Source organism: Malus sylvestris, chromosome 5 (genome assembly GCF_916048215.2).
Source record: "Malus sylvestris chromosome 5, drMalSylv7.2, whole genome shotgun sequence".
Lineage (NCBI taxonomy): Eukaryota > Viridiplantae > Streptophyta > Magnoliopsida > Rosales > Rosaceae > Malus > Malus sylvestris.
In genome coordinates, this window is record NC_062264.1 from 41,857,779 (window position 1) to 41,885,552 (window position 27,774).

Sequence of the window (27,774 nt, forward strand, 5' to 3'; positions counted from 1 at the left end):
AAGGGATGGTGATCACGTATTCACAACTTTATTTGCCATTAGTAAACCCGAATCACCAAACTCTGCGGACCTTATTATATTATGTAATTTTATCTTAATCTATATATTTATGCAACATACTTATGGCTTGCTTCTTACATGCTCGCGGGCCTTGTTTCCTAAAAATAAATTGTCTTCATCATTTTGGTTACAAAAAACTACTTGAATGCAAATAATTCAACTGATTTACAATGTCAATTCATGATCTCTCTCTCTCACTCATTCATTTTTATTCTTAATTCGTGATTCATGGTCACACTAAAAAAACGAATTAGAAGCCATGACACGTAATATATAAACTATGGGATAATTTTGATGCGGTCCCTAATCCTTAACATTCTTTTACTAAAACCTTAATGGTATTCAAAGTTTGATCAAAGTCCCTTAACTTTGTACACCTCATTATATTACAATTAATATTTTTATTTTTATAGTTTTGACATTAATTGTTTGATATTTTATGAGATTTATAATCCTATAAATTTAAAATCCCTCATTATAATACTATTAGAAACTGTTACAATAAAAAAATTCAAACATTTTGATTGAATAAATGGATAAAAACTATGTAAAAATAAGAAATAATAAATGGCAAAAGAATGTATCCATAGTGTTAAAAAAATTGGTACATTTCACATATAACAAAGTGATACATTAATAAAGAAGAATGGGTACATTATAAATAAATTAGGGTACAGATAAAAGATTAAACAATTATGAGTACAAATGAATTTTTAAAAAATATAGGCGCTAAAAGAAATTAATACATGGGTACAAAATAAAACTAAAAAGAAAATACAACAAATTTAAAAAAAAATGTTGCAAATTAAAAGTGGGTACAAACTCAAAATATAAATATATGATACAAAGTTTAGGCAAAAAACATAAATATACCATATGTAATTTTTCTTTGATTAAATATACAATGTCACGTGACGGTATACACATGGGTACGAACACAAATAAAACTTTAAAAAATATGGGCACAAAAAGAAACTAATATATGGGTACAAATTAAAAATGAAAAGAAAATTGGTACAAATTAAAAAAAGGTACAAACCAAAAATAAAAATATATGATAAAAAATTTAGCCATAAATATAAATATACTAATTTTAACATTTTTAACACTAAGGGAATATATTTAAAAATAAAAATATTTTATTATTCAAATAATTAATGATGTTATTAATACCCAAGGACCTTGATCAAAAATTGAAAAAGAATAGGATTTTAATCAATTGAGTAACAAAAAGAAGGATGTAAACCTAATTTCTCCTATAAACTATTATGTTGAATCCCTTCGTAATCATACACTAACGTCCCATGCCAAAAAAGAAAGAAAAGTTTAAGTGCATGTTATGGATTTATGACCAACGGCTAGTTTAGTTATAGGACAAAATAATGTTGTATTTCAAGAAACATGCAATTTGTCTGCCATGCAAAATTTAAGAGACTATATACTATAATGCATGGAAAATAGTTTTGCTTGCCACTTTGTGTTGGAAACTTGGAGTGTTTTTTTTTTTTTTTTTTTTTTTTTTTAAATGATACCAGCTAGTGGTTTAGCCATAAGAGTCCATCATTTTGAGGGTCGAGAAGACTCACATAAGCATTTCAACCTTCCTTTGGCCACCATTGTGTGACTTCTCAACGTTAGAAACTGAGAACGAATTGTGTAGAATACGAGTCTAAAATTCATCTCAACCACTAAGTCACCCATGATGGTTTTTAATCAAATGACAAATTCTAATCAAACTTGGAGAAGTTGAGGTTGTGGTCCCATAATTGACCACATTACAACTTTAGTGTAGTACAAGGGTTTGGTCATAATGAAGACTCAATATATATGTAATCCTATTAACAATTAAATATATTGCCATGATAATGGGACATGCACATTCTAATTCACAAGACGTCTGCTTAACGTCTATGCAGTTAAAAAGTCCAAATACTTTTGCTTAATTATGTACATCCCACCATTCTCATTTTATTTTAAAACAAAACTCGGGTGTACAACAATTAAAAACCCGGAAAAGTATATATAATTATGAAAGATTGTATGGACACGATTCTCATTTGTACATTTGATCATTTTTGTGCATGTAGATTTTTCCCTAGTTTTAATAAATGTGTTTCTGGATACTCCTTATCATTTTAATCTAAAGTTTAGGAGTTCCTCTAACAAGTTTATGAATGTCATTAGTATAGTTAGTGAATTCGCGTATAATATGTATTATATACATGCAACATTTTTTTTTTTACTTTCATTTTTCGTACATATATTAATGATTCGTTAAATTGCACGTTTTTAAAATATGATGCACCGCATTATATATGAAGTTGATTTTTGTATCATAACATATGAAAATTCTCCACACCATCTCATCCTTAAGTCAAATGGATGTGTTGGGTTATGGGTCACGTTTCATAGTTTTTATTATGAGTAAGCTACTTTTCTGTAGGGATGTGCCTTATTTTATATAATGAACCTTTGGTTTGTAGACAATAACTTTTGTTCCACTCCTATTGTCTGGTAATAATGTCCAAGAAGGCCACTAATTTGAATTTTGAAACACATCTATCATCCACTACCTTAGTTACTTGAATGTATCGTTTGGATCAATAATCCAAGTGAACATGTGAGCTCTTGTGGGACATGTTCAAGTTTTAAAGCAAGAATGAAACCCATAACTGAAAATGGACTAGTTGATTGATCACATATTGAATTGATACATGTTGGTCCATTCATTGTCACATGCAGTGTGTCTAGAATATTTATGAGTTTTCTTTTTTGTTTTGACGATATAGAAAGACGGAGATTTAACATATTTTTAAGAGAGAATGTTATTGATTTTCTCAATTCAAATTTTTCATTATATTTTTTCAGAACTCTTAAAAAATTGCACGTCAATTGAAACATTCTATTTCTAGCTCTCTTTAAAGACCAGCTTCGCAAAAATCAACCAAATCAGAAATTGTTTAACTATTTTATTAACGTTATCCAACTTTCAATGGGGTTGATCTTTACAAAATACCCTAAAAATAAAGAATTTAAATCATCATGTAATATTACAGATAAGAAGAATAATTGATAAGATAGAACGAAAAGATTCAAAGAAGTTTCTAGCATTCCTTTTTTCGACGATACTAAAAATAAAATCGAATACAAGACTTTGAGTTAAGGTAAATATGTATATGTATATATATTTTAACAAACGATATTATCTACACTAAAGAGGATGAGGGTAGGTTTAGCCTCACAATGGGCTAGCATAATGCGGTTCAAATTCGTTTTTGACGAGAATCGAACCTAAGACCTCTCACTTACAAGTGAAGAGGAATATCACTAGACCATAGTAATAAGTGGAGTTAAGGTAAATATATTCTTAACCACGTTTTATATTTGTTACAATTCTTGTACTGCAAGAAAATCGATTGATTGAAGCAGGGTGAAGCAATTAGTGTGGTGTCCACAAATGGGGAATCAATCTGCGTCTGGACTGTGATATCGTCACAATCTTCTTTCGGCTATGTCCCTTTTGACATGTATGTATCTCCCATACGGTCCGTCCAACATTACCCTGCAGTTGCAATACAGAGATTCCAGGTTTTAATATTCACTATCATAGTAGTACCATGCGTGGCCAAAAAAGGAAAAACAAAAACTAGGGTAAATTTCAAAACAATTTCAAAAAGCAAATTGTTAATTTATAGAAGCACATGGCTCATGAACGTAGTTGTGTATAGGTCCAAAATAAATATATATATATATATATATATATATATATATATATATATATATATATTATATAATAACCGTGGAACAATTTTGGTTTTCTTTTTGGACTAAGTATGTTATTCCTTAAGAGGTAAAGAAAACCGTATAAGAGGATAAAAAAATATGAAATAGTCTAAGGTAAAAAATCTTGTATGGACTTTCAAGAGAGAAAATGGCATTTTCTTGTTGTCTTACTATCTGTTTTTGCAAAAGTTGGATTCCTAGTTGAGGGTGAATTGGTTTCTGATTTATTTTACTTCCTTTTCCTATTTTCAATAGGTTATACACCAAAGGAATAACCTGTATATGAAGTGTGGAAGTCAGATTTGTGGCCAGGGGGAGGCTGAAATGTCTCTACAAGTCTTTCCAGCTCCCGAAATGGGTGGATAATGTGGCTTGCCACCAGTTGTCTCCCTTTAAAAAAAAATATAACCTGTATATGAACTTTAAATGTGGAAAATCACAATAAAGAGAAGAGAGAGACGCTAAGATAAAGAGAGTTTAACAACTAGGGTTTAGCAGAAGGACTAAAGAAGTGGAAATATCTTGTTGTAAGAAAAATTGATCAACTAGGGTTTACCAACATCAAATAGTATCGACATGTTATTGACACATTTGTAATACGCGCATCCGTTCTTTGGTCTCAATAACTTCTGAATTTGCATTGTTGTTTAACTGTAGGCATTCTTAACTATAGATTAAGAATGTGATTAGCTCCCGCTAATTGCTATCCAAACCCCAACTGTAGAGTGTACATTCACCAACCAACAGTGAAGTCCACTGCCTAATTTTCTATGATTAAAAAACTGTATTACATAAGGATTACAACGTGTATTTATGCTAAGCTTGTCCCAACCCTAAACCCTATTCTGCTACTCATCAACCATGCATGAACCACATATTAAAAAACTTAAACCCCTACTTTATTAAAAGAAAGTACATTATTGATCGAGACTAATTGTACATTATAATTAGAGTGCTGACAGTTGGCTAATCTTGGTTCCTCACCAAAATTAGTAAACTGCATTTTTGATTCCGATCCCTTGATATTATGAGAGAGCTATCATTATCAATGCACGTACATACATGTCATTTGAATTTTGGCAACTATCTATCTATATATGTATATTTAGTCCAAATTTATCATTGATACTGATGAATATTACGGATTGAGATCATCTCTGGACCTCCTGGAGGCGACCAACCTAGTAATATATATCATGAGAGAGAGAGAGAGGGAGAGAGAGAGAGAGATGAGGGCGCGTGGTTCTATATGTGAGTTTGACTAATGAAACGGAATTAGTGGAAACCGCAAAATTTAAATTGAATGTTCCAAATTACTGAATCCGTTAGCTTCTGAGTTTGAGATCTGGAGATGATCTCAATCCGAATATTACAACTTCTTTTGGCTCTCCTCCTCCTCCCATGAATTATGGATATGCAACCAGGTAGGGTCAATGAGTAGATGCTAGCAATCTATCACTTACTCACATCATCCCTCTGTATACCACCATTACAATTTCCCACCCAACATATTCAATTAAAATCCTATACATTATTACAAATAACGAAAAATAATTTTCGCACTCTTGTTTTTTATGTTCTACTTGCCATCATATTAAAGAAAAATTAAAAGACAAAAACAAAAGAAAGAATCTTGAAGGAGCGAACGGTAGTGTGGATATCGCTATACCATATGCATGACCTAAGGTATGGATGTGCATCAATATTATATTGATATCATCAAAATGAGAGTGATTTTAACGCTCTATTTTTCCCCTTCTGCATTATCGTTAATACATTCTATTAGTTATAACTTATAATAATATCAACATGTTGTCAACGACATATACATCAATAATTTGTTCTTTAACAAAATAGCAGACATTTCATACCCAGATTGTACATGTAATATGACTTTTATATCTTCCTAGTTTTTTTTTTCGTTCATTTTAGCAATACATCTTCATAGTTGTGATGCGACAGACATTACTTGTTGTGTACTCACTTATCAGTAAATATACACCAGGGTAATGCTAGGAAGATCAAATTTGGAGATTAAATTTGCAAACTAAATGATATGTCACAAATAAGAATAAACATGTTCATCAACGTATAAATAATAAACCAACCATCAACTTTTATGTACTTTAATTTTCAAATCTTTGTTTACAAATTTAGTTTCTCTAACATTACTCGTATACACAGTATTTATCAACTTTTTCCCTTTTTTCCCGCGCTTTAAGTCTCCCCCACCTTTCCCTCACCTCCTCTCTCTCCTCCATTCCTCCGCCCTTCTCTTTCAAACACCTTTCATTCCCTCATCCCCACAAAACAAACCCCAAGTTTTATGCCTCCAACCAACAATTTGAACTCTCTTTACTCACCGATCCTCTGATTTTTCATTATTTGCAAATGGACACCACCATGAGACCAAAACAGAGCAGATTATCAAGAACTTTCAGCAAAGTCATCAACCTCCGAACGGCGACGAGCCGAATCGCTTCCAACAATGGCATTTGCATCCTCGTGTCGAACGGAAAAGTCAAGGACGGTTTCGAAAAGCGGAAGGATTCGGACAAGGAGGAAGAATTCAAGGTCCGGAATAGAGCAATGTTGGAAGCACTTCTGGCCAAGCTCTTCGCCGGAATCACTTCTATAAAAGCAGCTTACGCAGAGCTCCAAATGGCGCAGGATCCGTACAACAACGAAGCGATTCAGACGGCCGACCAGTCCGTGGTGAACGAGCTGAAATCGATATCGGAATTGAAACGCAGCTTTTTGAAAAAGGAGCTCGATCTCTCGCCGCAAGTCACTATGATGCTCGCGGAGATTCAGGAACAGCAGGCCCTGATGAAAACGTACGAGATTTCGATCAAGAAATTGGAGTCCGAATCCGGAAAGAAGGATTCCGACATTTCGTCCCTACAGAAAAAGCTTCAAGATTTGGTCTTGTCGAACAAGTGCCTGGAGATAAAGCTAAACGCCAGCGGATCTCCGTCTCTCTCCGTTTTCGACAACCTTCGGCTTTCGGAGCTGAATCCCACGCATTTCGTTCAATTCCAGCAGCAAACTCTGAGATCCATCAAAAGCTTTGTGAGATTGATGATCCAGGAAATGGAATCCGCCAACTGGGATCTCTCCACAGCCGTCGGATTCATCGAACCCGGCTCTGTTTTCGCAAAACAGAGCCATCGATGCTTCGCATTCGAATCCTTCGTTTCCAAAACATTGCTTGAAGGCTTCAACAATCCAAACTTCGGCCTACCCAGTGATTCTTTATCCCCAGTCAACAAAACCCAACTTTTGTTTTTCCAGAAATTCAAGAAACTCGTATCCGAAAACACGAAAATTTTCCTCACCCAGAACCCGAGTTCTTCGTTTTGCAAGTTCACGAAAGCGAAGTACCTCCAGCTCGTTCACGCAAAGATGGAGTGTTCGCTTTTTGGGAATTTGAATATGAGGAAAGTCGTCAGCTCCGGTGGAGTGCCAGACTCTGCTTTTTTCGCGGCGTTTGCAGAGGCGGCGATGCGGGTTTGGCTTCTGCATTGCTTGGCGTTCTCGTTTGGCCAGCAAGTTTCAATCTTTCAGGTGAAGAAAGGGTCGAGATTTTCGGAGGTGTTCATGGAGTCTGTGATTGCCAAAGATGTCGAGACGGAGCCGTCGGTGAGTTTCACGGTTGTTCCCGGGTTTAAGATTGGCAAGACGGTGGTGCAGAGCCAGGTTTACTTGTCTCCGGTGACTTCTCCGGCGGGAATTTAAGATCGGACGGTGATAGGAAATGTAAATAATGCATCAGAGCCGTTGGATGTGGTGTGGGGCCAAAGTGGTGGGTGTAGTATAAATATAAAAGTATATACTATTGGTACAATTGTTTTCCTTGTTATATATCATTAACATGGACTCAATTTTCACTTTGAAAGGTGCGGCATGAATAATTTATTTTCAATATCTCGAATCAATTACGCACTATTACACGAAAATTTGAAACTAGGTCAGTATTTCGAGTCCATTAGACACTATTATATAAAAAAGTTAAAATGCAATACGTGATTGACTTAGAATACTAATACATTGTTATGGCTACATGAACTAATCGATTAGATGAGCGTATAGTAGAGAAATAGTCGCATATCTCATCTTGTTTACTTCTTTTTCATTGTCTCTGACGAAAAAAGATAAAGAAAAGGAGTGACGGAAGAGATAAAGGAAAGGATGTACACAATCCGGGGATATCGGATATGTGAGTTTCTGTTATATACAATTAGTGTGAGTGGGGAAATAGGAGCAGCATCAATGGCAGAAGATATGATCGGGATTGGAATCATATTAATGGATGAGAGAGAGAGAGAGAGAGAGTCATTGATTCGTTGGCTAAACTAAATTATCAACGGCTCACAATCTAATTGTAAAAGATTTGTAAGCCGTTATGCATTCTGTAAATCATCAATTATTCACACGTGTGTGGACGATTAATACCAACAAAAGTCGGCCTAATATATACATTGGCGTATAGGACTTTAGAAACGACCTTTAATTTTACACAATTATAAGCAACTGGTTAGGGTAGTATTATTGTATGTAGGCCTCTCTCTAGAGCCTAAAGTTGGTCATATTTTTGTTTTGGTCTCCCATCGTGCCATATTATTAGGGTATAGAAGTGACAACTCTTCGAGTATGAGCATTTGGTTCACGGGCCTTTCCCATGGTAACACGGCAATGGCCGACTCAGTTGAGTTGCAGCGTTTGTTTTGTTTGTGTGTCTTCATCTCCTCCATCTCGCAATTGCCAGCAACTCCAAAACCACATACGCGAAGTTTTGGTTCTATTTTCAAAGTATATATCGACAAGATCAATTACCGTTTCCCATACTGAATTTGTAGCGTGCCTTTCGACATCCGGCGTTTCAGTACAAGTGATTTCTGCACGTACTTTTTCGTTTTTATATAACATCTTTATTTACTTTTAGTCTTTGAATTAAATAGATCAAAGAAGAATCAAGAGACAAAAGAATATATAAGCATGCAGAAGATCAACACCATTTTTCTTCATCAACAACGGTCGCCTAAGAGATGCCCAAGACTTCCAGGAAGGTGAAAACCGGATGCCGCTCGACCAAATGATCATATGCATCATTGGGGTCATCCTTGGAGAGAGAAACGTTGGTACTGGGGCTCTGGAGTCGTAAAAACCGTGAAGCTGCTTGGAAACCTGCAATGTGGGTCTCAATGCGAACCGCAAAGCGTGAGCCTGTTGGTTTGGTTGTAAGCTGTCCAGGGTTCCCTTTCTCCCACATTAATTTATCGATTAGATGTGCGTTGATGATTCACAAATCACAGGCGATTTAACGAGTGAATGTGATCCACTTAACACGCTACGTATGGCGTATATTGACAGGACAATGCATTTTAACCCCGTGCAAGTGACAACTCCTCAGTCAACAGTAATCTGAAAGATGGCATCCTTGAAAACGTGATCATTTCTTGCAAATGTTGCTATATAATTTACAGGTTTAATTAGACAAGGACTTGATCCAAGAAACAAATGGCAAAGAAAATTCACTCAGAACAATGAAGAAGAAAGACCAGTATACTGTTTCAAATGGGGATTTGAATACCATCTCCCCACCATATTACCATAATCTAACGTCCCTAGAATGCACGTCGCCTGTACGCCTTCGCCAGACAACGTAACCTTCGCGTATATGATGCAATCTTCAACAATCGATCTCCCGTTTCCTTTCTCATTCCAAGTTGTTCTCAACGAATAAACATCGTCGATTCCATCAGATGTTCAGTTTGAACTTTGAGCTGATGTTTAGTTGTGTTTTTCGACCAAGTAAACCCACTATAATCCACTCTGCATTGATTGATTGTTTATATCACAGAAGAAATCCAAGCTAACGATGTTCCGGAACTGGCTGAAAATCATCAGTCAAGAAGGTCACGAACATGAAATCTTTCCTCCAACAATTCAGATCCAGAAAAGCTGAAAAATGATTACTTTCTTCCATCAAAAGGCCATCGTGCGATTCATCGTCATCAGCTGCAAGAAAGGACGCTGGTATCTAACAAATTCATCGAGGAAGATTTCAAGGGGAGCCTGGTTCACCATCTGAGCAAGGCGGAGAATCTGAAGCATCTGCAAGAGCGTCGAGCATTGTAATAACATCACTAGGGTCATCCAAATAGTACTTGGCTTTACTGGGTTTCTGTCCAACAGTACAAGCGAAAACACTGGTATTAGAGGAGAGGATGCCGTTTCTCATAGCACTACCAATGATCTCAAACATATCCTCATCAGATCTATCGTCGCCAACACACAGTACAAAGTCAGCCTGCTTCCCCGTCTCGTGCATTGATGTGAAGATCTTTTCTGCAACCACGCCTTTACTGACACCCTATAAGGCACAACAAAAATTGGGTTCAATAATCACTTAAAAAATCAATTGGTTTGCAACAATCCTTAGCAACGTAATGTAGATCTCTTTTATCATCAGCAAGCAAACTATTCGTCTTAAACTTTACTAAAGTCCAACTTTACTACTGTGGTTTCTCTGTGAGATTGTTTTATGAGCCAACGTCAAAGCATTGCCATCCTTCACAGTATAATCTTTTCAAATGTTTCTCGTGAGGATACTAAACAAACCCTCATTTTCTAAAATTCCTCCAAGTCACTTGATTAAGATGCAAGCAAGCATAGGGTTATTACGCATATTCTCAGAGTTTCTGAGCATTTTTAGTGTGTTGCACTTGCCAAATGCAAAGGTGCTTATTCAGACGAGGTACCAGTTCTAAGCATAATATTCTAATTTATGACTTGCAAAAGACCCCTAAGAGATGAAGGAATAGAAGAGAGGACCCAAATCAAAAAATCAAATAAGGACGGCTGAATGGAAATTTCTACAGATTGCAAGATGAGAAAAATATATGCTGTGTATCTTCCATGCGTTCTAACAATGAAATAGGTAGTCGATCCTAGTGACAATGGTGATGTCCTAATATATTTTTCTGTGACAATGGTGATGTCCTAATATATTTTTCTGTGACATTGGACAAGAATTTGCATTAACGTAGAGAGTTAAAATTTGAGAGAGAGTTAAGACATTCACCTGTGGCTTCACTTCTACAATATACTGACCACTCTTCACAGCAACTGGTTCATTTGCTAGCACACTTTCTAAATGGTCGAGCAACTCTTTAGCCTGACTGGATCCAAAACCAGAATCTGCATCTCGATGGTGCCAAACCAAGGCACTCTCCTTGGTTTCAATGCTAGAACCATCGGTGGCTTCTGTGTAGAGTTTCATAACTGGTTCAGCTATCTGTATCCAACCAAAGTCATTGCTCTGCCCGCAAACTTCCCAATCCTTGTCAGCAGACCACCTAACAAAAATCAATTTATGTTAAAACCAAACAAAAAACAAGGATAACTGTAAAGGACAAATAGTTATTGGATATACCTCATAAAATAACCATGTTCAGCAGCAATTCCGAGTTTCTTGCAAGGAGAAAACCACTTGCTCAAACTATCCCTTCCTCTCCCACTGACCACAAAAACAGTGTTTTTAACATCACCACAAAGCGTATTAATGAGGGAGATCACTTCTTGACTCGGGCTCTTATTTATAGATGTTTGAGGCATCACAGTGCCATCATAATCCAGTAGAATTGCCCTATTTTTAGATCTCAAATAAGCAGAAACAATGTGATCAATAGTCAGCTTTCTGAAGTTAGGATCAAGTGCTATAACCCTGAAGCCGAAGCCCAAACCAATACCCCAGCAACGCCTTCTGAAATGGTCTTTGCAAGTTCTCTCCATATCTTGGAAAACACTTCGTGACCAGTATGCCACATCATGTGTACTAACATACCTATAATGCTTCTCATGGCGCAACTGCTTCTCGGGTTCCTCCATTGAAATTGCCTCATTCATCGCCTCAGCCGTTGATTCAGTATTCCATGGGTTAACCCGAATTGCACCACTTAGTGAAGGGGAACATCCAATAAACTCTGATACTACTAGCATGCTCTTCTTCGGCCCACTGTGTTCTGAATTAGAATCTGATACAGAGTTTCCTTGCCTGCACACAATGTATTCATATGGAATAAGATTCATCCCATCTCTCACAGCTGTGACAACTACACACTCGGCAATGGTGTAATATGCAACTCTTTCACTAAGAGAGACTTGCCTATCAATAAACACAATGGGTTCATAACCAGTCCGACCAAATTTTTCATTAATTCTTTTGATGCTTGACTGAATTTCAGCCTGCGTTTCCTCAAGATCTTTCCCTCTTCCCCTAGCAGGGTTTGCTATCTGTACCAGAACCGCTTTCCCCTGCCACTTCGGATGCTGCTTCAGCATCTGTTCCATTGCCAAGAGCTTCAAGTTGACACCTTTAAAGATGTCCATATCATCAACACCCAGCAGCACAGTCTTCCCCTCAAACTGTTGTTTAAGTTCTCCTTCCCTCCACTCCTTATCGGCAAGCTTCAACACTGACCCAATCTGCCCCATATGAATCCCGACAGGCATGATCTTTATCCCAACTGTCCTTCCAAAATAATCCAGCCCAATATAACCCCGCTTTGACTGATACTCCAAACCCAACATCCGACTACAACAAGACAAGAAATGTCGAGCGTAATCAAATGTGTGGAACCCAATAAGGTCCGAATTTAGAAGTGCCTTTAGGATCTCTTCCCTTACCGGTAGAGTCCTATATATTTCAGACGAAGGGAATGGGCTGTGAAGAAAAAACCCCATTCTCAATCTATTGAATCTCCTCCTCAAGAAGGTAGGCAGCACCATTAGATGGTAATCATGAATCCACACATAGTCATCCTCCGGATTTATTACCTCGATCACCCTTTGTGAAAAAATCTTATTTGCAGCCACATATGCTTCCCACAAAGACCGATCGAACCTCCCACCATGGGTTGCTGAGAATGGAAGCATGTAATGAAACAAAGGCCACAAATGCTGCTTACAAAACCCATGATAGAACTTGGACAAAATGTCGGGCGGCAAAAAAGCTGGAACACTCTTGAATCTATCCAACAGGAGCGCTGATACATCGTCCTGTTCATTCGAATCCACTTCGACGCTCAAAGAACCTACATACAAAACCTCCATATCTTCAGGTAAACCGTCCTTCAACTGCAATAACAATGAGTCCTCATCCCAACTAAAGCTCCATCCTTTATTATCCGGTCTCCGCTTAGCTTTCACAGGGAGCTGGTTGGCAACAATAATTATCCGGTCCTGAACGATCGAGGACGGAACATCCGAAGACACACTACCAGCCTGATCATCATCAAGCTCAGATATAACACCGGCAACGGTCATTACACGCGGAAGCCGCCGTCTTTCGCGACCCATTACCGGAAAGTTCCCGGAGGCTAGATCTAAAAGATTGGTATACGATTTGGACATCATCTTGAACAGAATTTATCTGGGTTTCCCCAATCCAACTCAAAAATCACAGACAAGATCTCACAAATATAAACCTGACCCAAGATTCCTTGCCTCTTCAAGTAACAAAAATTAAGCAGGATCTGTAACAACATGAAATAAACAGGCATCAACATATACCAAACTAAGCATTGATTCCAATACCCAAATTAGATTCAATCACTGCAAATAACCATTAATTAATAACACTTCCTAATACCAAAAACTGCAAAAAACAGCATAAAATCTCATGTTTCAGTTAATATCCAAAAACAAAGTACACCCTAGAGAGTGAATTGAAATATTTCCAAAAACTGAAAGAAAAAAAAACGGAAAAAATGATACCTTCAGAGGTTTGAAAGAGCAAATTTTGAATCTTTCCCAGGAACAATTTGGATCTGAAAATCCAAATATAAAATTAATTGGGGGTGAAATCAGCAGGAAAGAAATCTAGGGTTTGGTTTGGTCTTCTCTGAAAGTGAACGGCCGAGAGTCCCACTTGCAAAGGTCTCTCTCTCCCTCTCCCTCTCCCCATACAAATATAAAAGAAATATTTTTGCTTCCCTCTTTTTGGAGGAACAAATTGAATAAAAAATATTGTTTGTGTATATTTTTGGAAATTAAAATTTCGAAAAACAGTAAAAAAAGAAGAGGATAAGGTTGGCCAGTAGACTTCCCAGTAATGCCAACTGGCCCTTTATGCTTGAAAGCTTTCCCCACGCGCGTATACTCCCGCGTGCCAAGGATCTGGTGACGTGGCCAAATCCTACACTTGCGTTGGCATCTCACACTCTGTTTGAAAAGCGGCGGGGACACGTTGTCTTTGTATTTCGTAACCCACCGCCTGGGTCCACGCGTCGCCGAATATATATCCACTCGGTTAAAATGATCCGCTGTTTTCGCGTTCAGGATAAATATCTGCCCTCATTGGTAATTTTTTTTAAATTTTTTTTAACAAACGGTATTATGTAAGCTCAGAGGCGGAGTCGCTAACTCTTCATAAAAGAAATAGGTAATAATGTAGATTAAATTCACTTTCTGTGAGAATTCAACCAAAGTCTTTTTACTTACAAATAAAAATAATAATACTTAGACCGTAATACTAAGTTACGAGTCATTGAAAATTATTTTTAAAAAAAAATTGGAATAACGTTGGTGATTGGTGGGCGGGGGCACAAAAAGTGCCTTTTGTGCAATTTGCCACATGGTGCCATATAATAAATACGAAAAATAAGGATAAGGCGATGCCAAAGAGGTGATGACGTCATCGGTGACGTCACCTAATAGTACCCCTTGGCTGGCACGTGGTTTTGGTCCAGACTGGAAACATATGTGGGCATAGGGGAATTTACTAGTAGGGGTATGATATTCATATACCCTATTTTACTTCTCACACACATTTTTAATTTTCAACCGTCAGATTTGATGAATTGAAGAAGATTAGTGGACAAAAATTAACAAGAGGTGTGTAGGAAGTAATTTGAAGTGTGTGGATATCACATTCACACCCCTACTAGTATACCACCCACTTTAAACTACATTTCACACTATATTCGAGGTAATTTTGTAAATAGGTCAAATGGTTTTAATTGTTTGCATTCTAAAATTTGGAAATTGTTTCAATTTACCCATTTTCTTTCAATTTACACATTTTGTTTGATGAAATAATTGAATCTTCAATAACTGATGACATGGTGAGTATGAAACTTGTAATTACAGTGACATGTAAGCAACATTTGCACTACATTAACAAAAACACTCATCACCTTAATGAATAATAGCAAAGGCCACACACTCTATATGTGAAAAATATTTTTTTTTTTCTCAAATATTGTTTTTAAATTTTATTTTTTATTTTTTATGGGAGGAGTTATTGTTTTTAACGGGTTGACAGACATCTAAAAAAAAGGGATTGGCAATTAAGAAGAGAGAGAGAGTGTGAGTTTATAGAGGATAATGATAGTATGACATGACTGTGAGGTTAAAAAACATCACAATTTGTTTGTGCGAAATTTATTGCTCATGTGTTTTTTTTCTAATATTTTTGTTTCATTTATGTATTGAAGATTAATTTTATAAGTTTTTAGGTAACAAAAAGAATTATATTAATATGTAGTTTAGATTAAACGTTCAAATATTTAAAAAGTGAAATTGATACAATTTCAAAATCTTATAGGGCAATGTGAAACGGTGCATGCAAACTTTTGTGAGAACTTTTAGGATAGCGAGTCATATAGCAAAATAATTACAATAATTTGATGGGAACTTATTATCTACGAGAGTCGATTTTAAAATATTTCACTACACAATATTACGAAGTAGCAGAATAATATTCTAATAAGTCACTTTCACACAATCTCATCTCTCGACTCAAATTGTAGTATTGATTTTTTACTAAAGATAGTTTAGAAGAAATGTATGCCAACTGAGTCGTGAATCATCAGGTGATTGTTTTTGGTACAATAAAATATCTCGTGATGAATAGGGGAGTTATTGAAAATGTGGATATAAATTTACATGGTTGGGGTTAAAAAGATGGGAAGTGGGAAGCAAATGCAATGTCGTTTTCCTCCCAGCTGGATTTGTTTTATGCATCCGAATAATACTTGGATTGTTCTTGAAAATAAAACAAGGAATGAGAGGGACTAATGGGGAAGACCATGACCGTATAGTGTGATGGCCTTTCTCTCATTTGACCAGCATAGAATATGCTTTTGCTTTGCTTACCTAATTTTTCATGCATGGAGAAGCTGAGGGTGAGTGCAATGCTTTGGAATAAGATAATGTCGCTATTCAATTAAGTCTCATACATTATTTGTTGTCACACGAAACTATTATTTTAGTTTTTCAATTAAAATAGGATCTTTCTCTTCAATCTACGAATCTCCTCGAATTGAAATCCTGCTCTTATTTTATGAGTTCAAATTCTCCCTCTCATGTTTTTTTACAACATTTCTATCAATTGTTTCAGCCAATGTCGTTCGTCCATGTGACTGAACTCGAGAATTCCTCCAACAACTTATTGGCTCAAGTTCATCTTTTGAATTCGAGAAAAATACAATTCCATTTGACCATTTGTTGTAATTCATGGTTGAGTTACTTTCAAAGCTTATGGTCTCTCCATTGCATAATTCCTTCGAGTCGAAACTCGGACAGACGAAAAAATGTCATCGGGAACGATCGTGTTCTGGTTGATCTAGCCGTTAGTTGTGAGGGAGTGGAAGGAGACCTATGGATGGATACCGATATTTGGAGCCGTTGCCGCAATTGCAGCGGCTTTTTCGACCGGTGCCAACAATCTTCCGTCTCCGGTTTCATTAGGGTTCATGTGGATACCTATTAGCTAGTCACATTGTTATGCACATTTTTTATGTTCATAGATATATTATAGCATCTGACGTTTGTCTTTTGTTTGATGTTTTTCAGTTTTCGACACCTATTGGGTCGGGGAGTTTGACACTTCTGAAGGCATTTGAAGCAGCCTTTGCCAGTTGCGGTAATTTTGTGAATGATCTGTTTTCTGATGTACGGATTAAGACACTTCCAATTCAACTCTATTTTACGTCCAAAGAAATTGTACGTTACAACACGGATTTTCCTACCGCGCATTTAATTAAACTTTTTAAACTACGAATATGTCATGTAAATTATTGATAATGTTGATACTTCAACGTTATAGTTGTCAATATGTTGTCAATAAACTTTGGATTCTCCGCCTTTTACTTTTTGCTGACATTTTTTTATTCTCCTAAAAAGAAAAGGTCAAAGCAGCAAACATGTAGTCTCATTATCCACCTTTAAAGACATTTTTATAGAAGGTTCTGAGAAAGTGCAATTAACCGCTCTATAGAAGGATTGGCGTATAGTTTAGCTAATAGAGTTCTCTATATCCCCAGTTTCTCAAGGAAAATCAGCCTAGTGAAGGCTTCTTGATGTGGAGTATGGTAGTTGTTGTAGAAACCGCAGGTATATTCAAAGACTTGCTTATTGCTGATATTTATTTTATACGTTCTTTTTGTCATGCCTATAAATTTTTTACAGCAATTTGGCTTGCTCTGGCTACATATTTGCAGCTGCCAGTCTCACCTCAGCAGTCAATGCAGGGTGCCCTATTGGGAACTATACTTGTTACTGAAGGTTTTAGCTACATACCCTTGCGGAATAAGGTAAGGAGGTATACAGATTAGGTCGCTTAAGTAAGACGTTCCACACGAAAAATTTACGAGAGGTTGAAAAATGTAAATGATTTCACTTCGTTTTGGTAAAACAATATCCTGTTTGCGCTATTCATTTCCAAAACATGTAAGTCCTTGATGTCAAATGCTTAAGCTTGACTTGTTTTTCGCTATAATCTTTCGTTTCTTATTCTCGAGGGATTGTGAAATGCAGAATGCAAATCACAATTTCAATCGTGGAGGACTTCTTTGGATATTTCTTGAACGGACTGTTGCTCCATTCATTGCCTTTGCATGTGTACTCTTCCTCTTCAGCGTAATGAAGGCTTCTCTGCTTCACTGTGAAAATGTCGAAAAAGGGTTCTTGTTCTTTTCCCGTTTGGCTATGAATATCTGCAGGATTGCTTTGCCTCTTTTTCATGTTTAAGGTAAATTTTCTCGGCGTAATGAGTAGTGTAACCATTCGTTATACATTGCATTTTATTTTGTCAATTTTTTGATGTGAACTTTTTTCATTCTTCAACATTATCAATATCTTCCATCTTCATTGCTGTTCATATTGCAGGTCATACCGTCTATAAGTGCAGTTCACAGTAGGGTCACTGTTGTTGCAGTTGCCCTGGCCGCCATGACTGGAGCACTATTATCTTTGGTATGTTCAACATCAGATTTTTTTAAAACCTTCCTTTCCCTTCTATATGTTCAACCTTAATTCGGATCTCTAAGAAACAGGGTTTGGTGATTCCTTTAGCCATGAAGAAAGTCAATGCAGCCAAAATTTACAAGACCGTGAAGAGAAACATGTCTAAATCCATAAACCAAAAGTCTACAGAAAGCCAAGAACAAACCTGCATTAGTACAAAATCTTCGGATGACGGAGCACAGTCTGAAGAAGCCTTGAAAGATTTCCTGCAGATGAGAGTCCTTGGTACTGTGTACGAAGAAGAGGATGAGAGGAGCTGGGCTTAACCGGACTCAATACAAGAACCTGAACCTGCGCCTACTCCTGATCATTCTGCTTTCGAAGATAAGTCTAATATGGAGAAACCTAGGTCATTTAGGCAGTTGCTTGAGTCTTCAAACAAGGCACTTTCATAAGATTGAAAAAACACCACCGGTTGAGAACTCCTTTCGGTTCATAAGAGGCCATCAAAATCAGCTTTTTGTTCTCATGTAAGACCTATGCATACGTATTTCATTCTTGCCTGAATGTGCGGTTCAGATTCACATTACCTTATATCACGCTAACCTTCATGCTTATGTGACGGAATAGGTAAACGAGTATGACAGACAAACTCTTGTTCTAGCTGAAAAATATGATGATGTGGAAGGCTTGTTCATCTTACCACAGATTATAGCTTCGTGTATCTTCACGTAAGTTCATTTCTGCCCCGAAAAACCAAAAACACTAAGTTCATTGATGTAAAATATAGTGAAGATATTGACACTACGTTCTTGCAAGCTTATTCAATCCGCTAATGAAGTAGCTGCCATTGTGAGTCCATATGGAGCTATTCTTGATGTATTTCGACACAGAATACTCCGGAAATGGAGAATATGTGGTGAGTTATTGACTGTATATAACCATGTGTCTATTACTGTTTCATGTATCTTATCATCTTGACGATCAAATACTTGATACTTGCAGGAATCCATCCAATTGAATTGGTGGTTTAAGGTGATTGCCGGATTTGGTGCAGCAGTTGGTTTCTTGATCTGTGGCAGGAGGCTGACACAATGCCTAGGTGGAAGCTGAGTTATATAAGCAACTCAAGAGCACAATGCCTAGGGGGGAAGCTGACTTATATAAGCAACTCGAGAGGCTTGGCAGCACAATTGTCCACTGTGGCAGCAATGATTTTGGTTCATAAGATTAAGCTTCCCGTTTCAAGTGTTCATGTTTTTGTTGGATCGTTAGTAGGATTGCAGGAGTCTTCTCGGTGTCTATACACTCCCCAGCCTACGTGGTGCCCTAAATCCGTCCCGAATTGTTCTATCAATAATTTCATAAATACCACCCAAATAATTTAATTTGACAATTTACCAACAATAAGGGCTTACTTATTAATTAGACCATCTCCAACCCTTGGGCTAAAAGCCAAATTTTTTAGCCCGGAAAATTTAGCTTTTAGCCCAGAAACATCTTTTCTGCTCCAACCCTTCTACCCTAAAATTTTAGCCCGAAATTATTAAAGAATGAAATTAGCCTAAATCTTTTTCTTAAATCAATTTTTTTTTAAAAATAAATATGTAGATTATTGTAAATTAATTTTATGAACATTTTAATTTAAAAAAATTTAAATTCCGATAAACATTTCGCATTTAGCCCGGGGGGAAAGCTGGGGGGTATTTGGCCCAGAAATAGCATTTGGCATTTAGCCTAAAATTTTAGCATGGGTTGGAGAGTGGTTGGAGGGGTAATTTGGGGGGTAATTTGGCTTTTAGCCCAGGGTTGGAGATGGTCTTAGAGAGGATGTACCACTTCCATAATTTTTAACCCAACTTTTTATGAAAGAGCATCATAAGTCATATAAGCAAGCCCCTCCTCCTTAAAGGCATTTTCGTGACTTCACGACCTCAACATAACTTCTTGTAAAAATATTAAAGCTTATCAGTATAACATAATTGTCATTAACTATTTGGTTTCTGTTGTGTCATGAGCTTTTAATAAATGCTACTCTTAAGTCTTAACCCAAGTCGTTTAAAAAACATGAAATAATAAAACCACTCTTCACCGGGAGGCACAAGTAACGAGACAACATATTTAAAAAATTAATGACAATTAATAAAAGTGATACATTTTGCACAAAAAGAAAGATTTGAACTACCTATGATGATTGAAAATTCCTTGAGAGATCAAAAAGATATTAAAGCACACTTTTGTATTTTAATGTTATTTTTTAGGGACACTTTGGATGCGGTCCTTAGTTATCAATATCATTTGATTGAAACCTTGTTAGTTTTTAGTTTTTTATTGAGGTCCCTGATATTAATGTAATAATGTAAGTTACTATATTTTTTTAATTAAAAATTAAAAATTGAAATTTGTAATTGTTTATATTAATGATATTTTAAATAAAACCCATAATTATGGGATTAAAAATAATAAAATATAAATTATTCTCTCTATTATATTGTGTGTGTGTACATATATGTATGGGTACATTAACCAAAATTAACAAAAAAAGTTATTGTACCAAAACATGGATACATTCTCAAATCAACGAAAAAGAATGTACCCATATAAGTTTAAACATGGATTAAAAAATTTGAATGGATTTTATATTAAAAAAGGGTACATTTTACATATAACAAATTGATATATTTGAGAATGGGTACATTTAAGATTAAAAAAATTGAAAAATTATATGAATGGGTACATTTAAGATTAAAAAATTGAGAATCTTTTTATATATAAAAAAAAACTAATAGGTACAAACTTAATTTAATTTAATTTTTTTATTATTTTGGAAATGTTTGAATTGAAAATTAATTAGAAGTTTAATAGAGGTGTGAGTATTAAACCCTAAATTAATTACTAATTTTTATATTAAAAAAATTATATAATAAACATGTAAATTCATTATCACATTAATGCTAAGGACTTGAATCAAAATTTGAGAACTAATAAGGTGTTAGTCAATGAACAGTAAAAATTAGGGACCGAATACTAATTTTTCCTATTTTTTATGATAAAAATGTCACATATTCGAGTCGTAAAAATACTCTCTAAAACGGTACGACAAAATGCCTTTCTAGCCCTTGCAAAATATAAAAACTTTGTCAACTTGAGATCGCTCTTTAGATATTTTACGACACTTAAAAAGAAGTTAGATTAGCCCACAATTTTCTACTAAAAAAGGATGTTCTTAGTCAAATCGTGGGTCCCACGAGATCACTGTGTGGCGAAAGGCCATCGTTGATTCGAATCCACGGTCACCGTTCATCAAAGAGATTCAGAATCTCACGTGCCAAAAGTTGCCAGGTGGCTCCGGTGTCCTTCTTTCTTCGAGATCTCTGGTCGTGGCGTGCTGCGAGTTCAAATCCCATTTAAATTCTTCAACTTATCTCTTAAAAAAAATTAAAAACTAAAAATAAATCAAGTTGAAAGACCACGAATCACTGAAATAGGTAGGGCATTGGCAGGTCGCAGCGGTTGGGGGTGCGAAAGATTTGACTCGTCTGCTGCTCCTTTCTCATTGTATATAACACTTTCGGCCAGCATCTCTCTCTCTCTCCAAACAACCAAACAATGGCGGCGGCTGTGTCATCACCGTGCTCCCCTTCACTAGTGGCCCAGAAACCGAGTTTCCGAGTGGATTTCCGGCATGGGTTTTCCACAAGCTTCGATCTTGGCCGCCAGAGGCCGCTCAAATGGAAGAGTTACGGGCTGAAGAAGCTGGTTGTTTCTGCTAGCACCGGCAATGCTGTTTCTGTCAGTGATTCTGTGCCTTCATTGACTAGTTCTAAGTGAGTACTCTTCGTTATTAAATTTGTTTTTTCTCTAATTTACGTTTCAATTCTTTCTGGGTTTTCTTTGAATGCAATGAAGCTTTCATTTTTTGGTAGTTTTGTGCCCTTCTTGGTTGAAATTTGCTTGCTTTTTTTCTTGGGTTGAGCTGAAAATTTGTGGGGTTTTTGTTATTTCAGCTGCTGGATTAAGTGCTTTTGTATAGAATAGAACTGTTTTAACATTGTTATTTTTGCCTTTATTGATTAAACATTTAATGACCAACATATATATTTTTCCCTCGGCGGGTATTGGCTTTGATAATTTAATTGTTCCAACCAATCTGTTTTTATTTTTTATTTTTTTTAAAGCTTTGGTAAATCGACTTTGATGGTGACCAGAACCAAATTTTATATTCAATTTTTGAACTTCAGTTAAAAAGAATTAAAAAGAATGTACCAATGGAGTGAAAAACTGATTTGGGAGTTATAATTTTATGGCAAGTATAGCAAAATTAAAAAATACAGGCGATGGTTGTGTCAATGAGGAATGATTAGTTCATTTCTATAGTTTTGGCAACGATGATTTGGAATCCCAGGTCGTGGACCTGGAAGTCTATTTTGAAATTTTTAATCTGGAAAGAATTTAGGGTGATTCAAGTTTTCAATTCTAATTCTATAATGATTTCAGGGTCAAGCGCCATACGATTTCAGTGTTTGTTGGGGATGAGAGTGGAATCATAAACCGAATAGCAGGGGTTTTCGCCAGGAGAGGTTACAATATCGAGTCTCTTGCTGTTGGTTTGAACAAGGACAAGGCTCTTTTTACCATAGTTGTGTCTGGAACTGGAAAGGTTTTGCGACAGGTCGTTGAACAGCTTAACAAGTTGGTGAATGTGATAAAGGTTAGTGGACATCTTTAGTATTTTGTTTAAAACCTTTTGGTAGTTTCTGCATTATCTTCACTTATACTTCTGCTTTATCAGGTCGAAGACATCTCAAGGGAGCCACAAGTAGAACGTGAATTGATGCTTATCAAACTTAATGCGGATCCAAGTACACGTGCAGAGGTAAATTTTGGACCATCCAACCAATATTTGGATAGACCTATTCCTGTTGATACGTTTAAATGATCCACCCTAAGAATAATCATCAGTAATATGAGGTTTTAATTCATTGTGTATAATTCTCTATAGATAATACCAAAAGATGTAATTGTTCCACAGAACTTGTTGATTTGTTATACATCCTTGGTTGATCTCTATTATATATACATATCTGATTTTGGGCCCATCAACCACGTGTGTATTAGACTATTAGGCTGTTGTGCTCTGCAATGGTTATGTATTGCAGGCTTCACTGATGTGGTTACCTTATATTTGTTGCAGGTGATAATTCTTGGAATTAAACCATTAAACTGAAGTTCACTTCTAGTTTGATGATGGTTATCAGCACTGTTTGAGATACTCTTTTATCATTTTAGTTATCATTTTACCTGATAATGTTCCTTTGTGTGTATTTTCAGATAATGTGGTTAGTGGACATCTTCAGAGCAAAAATTGTTGATATCTCGGAACAGTCGTTGACAGTTGAGGTGAATTTTGATCCTTATGCCTCAACTAGTTGTTGCAGTTTGTTGATGTGTTCATTTTAGCACATATACTTAATTGTCTATCCCAGTTGATAACTTAGGTGTCACTTTAGCACATATACTTAATTGTCTGTCCCGGTTTATAACTTAGGCACCCAGGCACCTATAACCTTACAGATGACGAACTTGTTGAGAATTTTATCTGGAGGATGCATTCTGATTAATGAGGCAAAAACCATTACAGTTTGTTATAATGCACTAGTTCTTGTTGATTGTGGTATAAAATTATAAAGCAATTAAGTTGTTTATTTGTTTTCTTATTTTCTCTGATAAAAACAATGCAACAGTTATCTAGAAAAGGAGTATATTAAGTCATAATGACAATGCGTTATAACATTTTAGAATAATTTCTCAATGTTAGATTAGTTAAACTGGTGAAGTCATGAATTTTGTTTATAATGTGATTTAACCCTACTCCATGAGCAGTTGGTGTCATTTTGTTGTTTGGTTCGCTCAACCTACATTTGTAGCTCTAGGAAATTTTATAACTTGTTTTAGCTAATATCCTTTTGCCATACAAAGTGTGTGCAAACTTGTAATTTTTTTTATGGCCTCTTATAGTAATTCTGGTACCAAGTCCATCTATGCTTACAAAATCAGTTCATCTCAGGTTACTGGAGACCCTGGGAAGGTGGTTGCTGTTCAAAGAAACTTAAGCAAGTTTGGAATCAAAGAACTTGCAAGAACTGGAAAGGTAAGTTGTATATTTGCATTCTGATGTTTATGCGTATACAAAGATGTCCATTTATGCATGTGTTAATAGGTGCAACCCTCTTAAAAAACGCCATGCAGTGTGTCATATGTGTATGATATCCAATAATTAAACGGTTCTTGAGTGGCCAAAGAACTTGAACTGTCAAGTTGTTCACGACTCAATATGGAATGGTATTCCTGAAATGCTTGATTTCTCTTGTATATCTTCTCCCAAAATGCATTTTGAACTTACAATCAAGTTCTCTGCGTGTTATATGTAAATGCAAGAGGAAGCATTTTTGTTCTTGTCTTTTCAGTTTTCACATATGTGCTTCCATTTATTTTAAACGATGCATATTAGGGTGGTCAGGTAACTATGCTACCGTCTAGATGTTGACACTTTTTTTTCTCTCTTCAATCTTTATTGCATTACGCAAGTATCATCTAATTTGACTCTTCAAACAGATTGCTTTGAGACGAGAAAAGATGGGTGCGACAGCTCCTTTCTGGAGATTTTCTGCAGCTTCTTATCCAGATCTTGAAAAGTCCACGTCTGATGATGACCTTGCAGTGAAAGCAAATGGTACACTCAATGGTGATGCTGGTACCGCCTCAAGGGTATATATGTTGTTCTTTTTCTATCAAGCTGATTTCATATGCACAGTTAATATCTCTGCAGGCATGGTAGTTAATTCTGATATATGTGGAATCATTTTTAGTAAGGCTGAAAAAGGTTCTCCTATCATATATTGGGTGCCCTGTTCACAATACATTCCAGATAATGTTTAGTTATTTATATGCTGCACAACAAAGTATGTTGTCCTTCATTAACTGTTATAATTTACAACGATAACATGTAGGTGCACAACTTTTACTCTTGTCTTGGCCATTTTGGATTGAACATAATTGAACCTCATTTCATTATTGCAGGGAGATGTTTATCCTGTCGAGCCCTATGATGACTTCCGTTCGAATAAAGTTCTTGATGCTCATTGGGGTGTTCTCTATGATGAAGATGTAAGTTTCTTTACAATATTCAAATCACGTTGTGTTTCACTTTAAGTCCAAATATTGCCTTGTATGAGACACAGAAGGTGGAAAAAGTTGATGTATCTGCTTAGGAAGTAGGTTCTACATATTTAATTCATGTTTATTTTACTCTACAAATTGAAACCTAACCTGTGCCATTCATTTTAATCTGCAGTCAAGTGGGGTTCAATCCCACACTTTGTCTATGATTGTGAATGACTCTCCTGGGGTTCTAAACATAGTTACAGGAGTCATATCTCGAAGAGGTTATAACATTCAGGTTTGTTGGTTCTGATTTGCGCTCACTTTTTATATTTGGTATTTTTGGGCCTTTGCTCATGTGATTATTGGATTTCATTTCATACTCCTAGAGCCTAGCTGTGGGGCCCGCTGAAAAGGACGGGCTTTCTCGCATTACAACAGTTGTTCCCGGTACAGACGATTCAATTTCCAAGTTGGTTCAGCAACTTCACAAGTTAATAGATCTTCATGAGGTGAGGGTTGCTGAACTTACATGTTCACAAGTTTCTTTTGAGAATTTAGAATATTCATTTTGGTTGATGATTGAGTAATCTATTAAAGAAAACTTAAAATTGTTAGATTTTGGCTATTTGGAAGATATACAAATTTTGTTCGTAGTTATGGAGTTACAATATTCAAACATACAAATTATATAATCTATTGACAAAGCTTGTACACATTTGAAACTCTGCATGTTCGATTCTAATCACCTTTTGCAAGTTAAAAGCCATTGTTTTGGTTGCAGTCTGATCGATGTGGAAGGTTGGGGTTGATGACTAAAGTAGTACTACGAGTCTAGGGCCCAGTACCCAGGATCTATTTTTCCCTTTTTTTTTCCCTCTCCATATTTAAATGAATCAAAATATGCTCCTCAGTTATCTCAGTCACTGATAATAGGCAGCCTTGATAATATGATCCTTACCCATTTCAACATTGATGAGTTAATGAATTTTAATCTTGAGATGATGAAATTTTTCCAAGGTTATTCTCAAAATAAGATTTGTTTGTGCCTTCACGGATGATGACGCTGGTTGTTTCTCCAGGTTCGGGATATTACTCACTTACCTTTTGCTGAGCGAGAGTTGATGTTGATAAAGATTGCTGTGAACGCTACTGCTAGAAGGGATGTTCTTGATATTGCCAGCATTTTCCGCGCTAAAGCTGTTGATGTATCAGATCACACAGTTACCCTAGAGGTTGAAGCCTTGTCCTGCATTACTATGATACTATCAACATATTGTGATTATTATTATTATTATGAATTAGTGTAACGGAATCTGTTGAGAAGTTCTACCTTTGAACAGGATCAATTTCACTGTAATTTTTGTATTTAGTTTTACCAATAAATGCTGTTACTGCTAGTCTTACTAAACTTTACTCATGATTGTTTTCAGCTTACGGGTGATTTGAATAAAATGGTTGCACTGCAGAAGTTACTAGAGCCCTACGGGATTTGTGAGGTTCGTCTTCTCATTCTTTTGTTGGTCTTGTACTGATCAGTTAATTAGCATATAAATTTTCAGGTTTTCACATGAGCTCGGTCCTCATATCTTAACATTTTTTCCCCTCCTTGAAGGTTGCACGGACTGGGAGGGTGGCGTTGGAGCGGGAGTCTGGTGTGGATTCCACATATCTCCGCGGATACCCTCTTCCATTGTAATGCTGAGTTCCTCATCCGCTTCCTATCATGGCTGGCCAGGTTATGTGAGGTTTTTCCGGTCCATTTTGACAAGCTCACTTTGTGCCTATTAGCCATATGATAAGGAATAAAAATCCAGTTGGGCTGTTAGGTCTCAGGGAAGAGTGAATCAACATGCATGGAAGTTCAAGTCTCTGAATGTTTTCTCCTTTTTTCTTTACTCTACGAGGAGGGATCGACCAACCTCTAACTTGAAGGTTGTCGATAAACCCTGGATAGAGGATCCGACTCCCGCGACCCTTGTATTTGGTAAGCCGAAGCATTGCGTTCGAGGGTGTTTGAACCTCATGTCCCCATGCTGGTTAAAGTTAAGAAGCTAGAGTGTACGAGTGTTTTAAGACAGGAGGTTATTCAGTTTGTGTTGTATCAGTGTAACAAACACATGTGTGAACATCTTAGACGCTCTTCTAATCAAATATAAGGATAGAACAAAACTCTTATTGTTCGTTTTCGCCTGTTTGAAACAAATGGCATGAATATTCAGAAGCAAACACAGCTGAAATCATTGGAACTCAGCATTGATGCAGAGAAGAAAGGAGAAACCGAGAAAAGAACCCGACTTGTCAAAATCCCAAGTGAAAGATATCAGATTCGACTTTGCTCTCCATGCCGGAGAAATATCGCTAAAACCAATCGACAATAGCCTGAAAAGTGCAACCACAAAAGCTTGGAACACCAAACAGAAGCTAAAAGCTTAGCTCGCTTACTCTTCTTCTGAAGCAAAAGGCAAATCCGGGTGAAGAGAAAAACAGAACCAACTTCACAGAAAAATAGTAAAA

General features: G+C 36.3%; 2 protein-coding genes, 1 long non-coding RNA gene and 2 pseudogenes across 3 annotated transcripts; 4 read left to right on the plus strand and 1 right to left on the minus strand.

Annotated features, from left to right (window-relative positions):
* Nucleotides 1–6,074: 6,074 nt before the first annotated feature.
* Nucleotides 6,075–7,741, plus strand: LOC126621552 (protein GRAVITROPIC IN THE LIGHT 1-like). Its single transcript, XM_050290077.1, has one exon. The coding sequence runs from the start codon at nt 6,235–6,237 to the stop codon at nt 7,579–7,581; it is 1,347 nt and encodes a 448-aa protein (XP_050146034.1). The 5' UTR covers nt 6,075–6,234; the 3' UTR covers nt 7,582–7,741.
* Nucleotides 7,742–9,280: 1,539 nt separating this feature from the next.
* Nucleotides 9,281–13,856, minus strand: LOC126622209 (probable alpha,alpha-trehalose-phosphate synthase [UDP-forming] 7; annotated as a pseudogene).
* Nucleotides 13,857–17,490: 3,634 nt separating this feature from the next.
* LOC126622929 (uncharacterized) lies at nt 17,491–18,551 on the plus strand (annotated as a pseudogene).
* A 360-nt stretch (nt 18,552–18,911) lies between these two features.
* On the plus strand, nt 18,912–19,506 carry LOC126624071 (uncharacterized). Its single transcript, XR_007623980.1, has 2 exons — nt 18,912–19,015; nt 19,102–19,506. It is a non-coding gene; the product is annotated as an uncharacterized LOC126624071 (long non-coding RNA).
* Nucleotides 19,507–21,536: 2,030 nt separating this feature from the next.
* On the plus strand, nt 21,537–27,442 carry LOC126623551 (acetolactate synthase small subunit 1, chloroplastic-like). The gene is made up of 12 exons (XM_050292461.1): nt 21,537–21,923; nt 22,594–22,807; nt 22,889–22,972; nt 23,428–23,496; nt 24,164–24,247; nt 24,712–24,864; nt 25,177–25,263; nt 25,451–25,555; nt 25,647–25,769; nt 26,340–26,492; nt 26,691–26,756; nt 26,873–27,442. The coding sequence occupies exons 1-12, from the start codon at nt 21,706–21,708 to the stop codon at nt 26,954–26,956; spliced, it is 1,440 nt and encodes a 479-aa protein (XP_050148418.1). The 5' UTR covers nt 21,537–21,705; the 3' UTR covers nt 26,957–27,442.
* Nucleotides 27,443–27,774: the final 332 nt, after the last annotated feature.

Excerpts from the sequence above, each read along its gene's own strand:
- LOC126621552 (XM_050290077.1), top strand. The coding sequence starts at position 6,235 with ATGGACACCACCATGAGACCAAAACAGAGCAGATTATCAAGAACTTTC.
- LOC126623551 (XM_050292461.1), top strand. The coding sequence starts at position 21,706 with ATGGCGGCGGCTGTGTCATCACCGTGCTCCCCTTCACTAGTGGCCCAG. Across the intron at positions 24,865-25,176 it reads ATGCTGGTACCGCCTCAAGG|GGAGATGTTTATCCTGTCGA; the intron begins GTATATATGTTG and ends TCATTATTGCAG. Across the intron at positions 25,770-26,339 it reads AGTTAATAGATCTTCATGAG|GTTCGGGATATTACTCACTT; the intron begins GTGAGGGTTGCT and ends TTGTTTCTCCAG.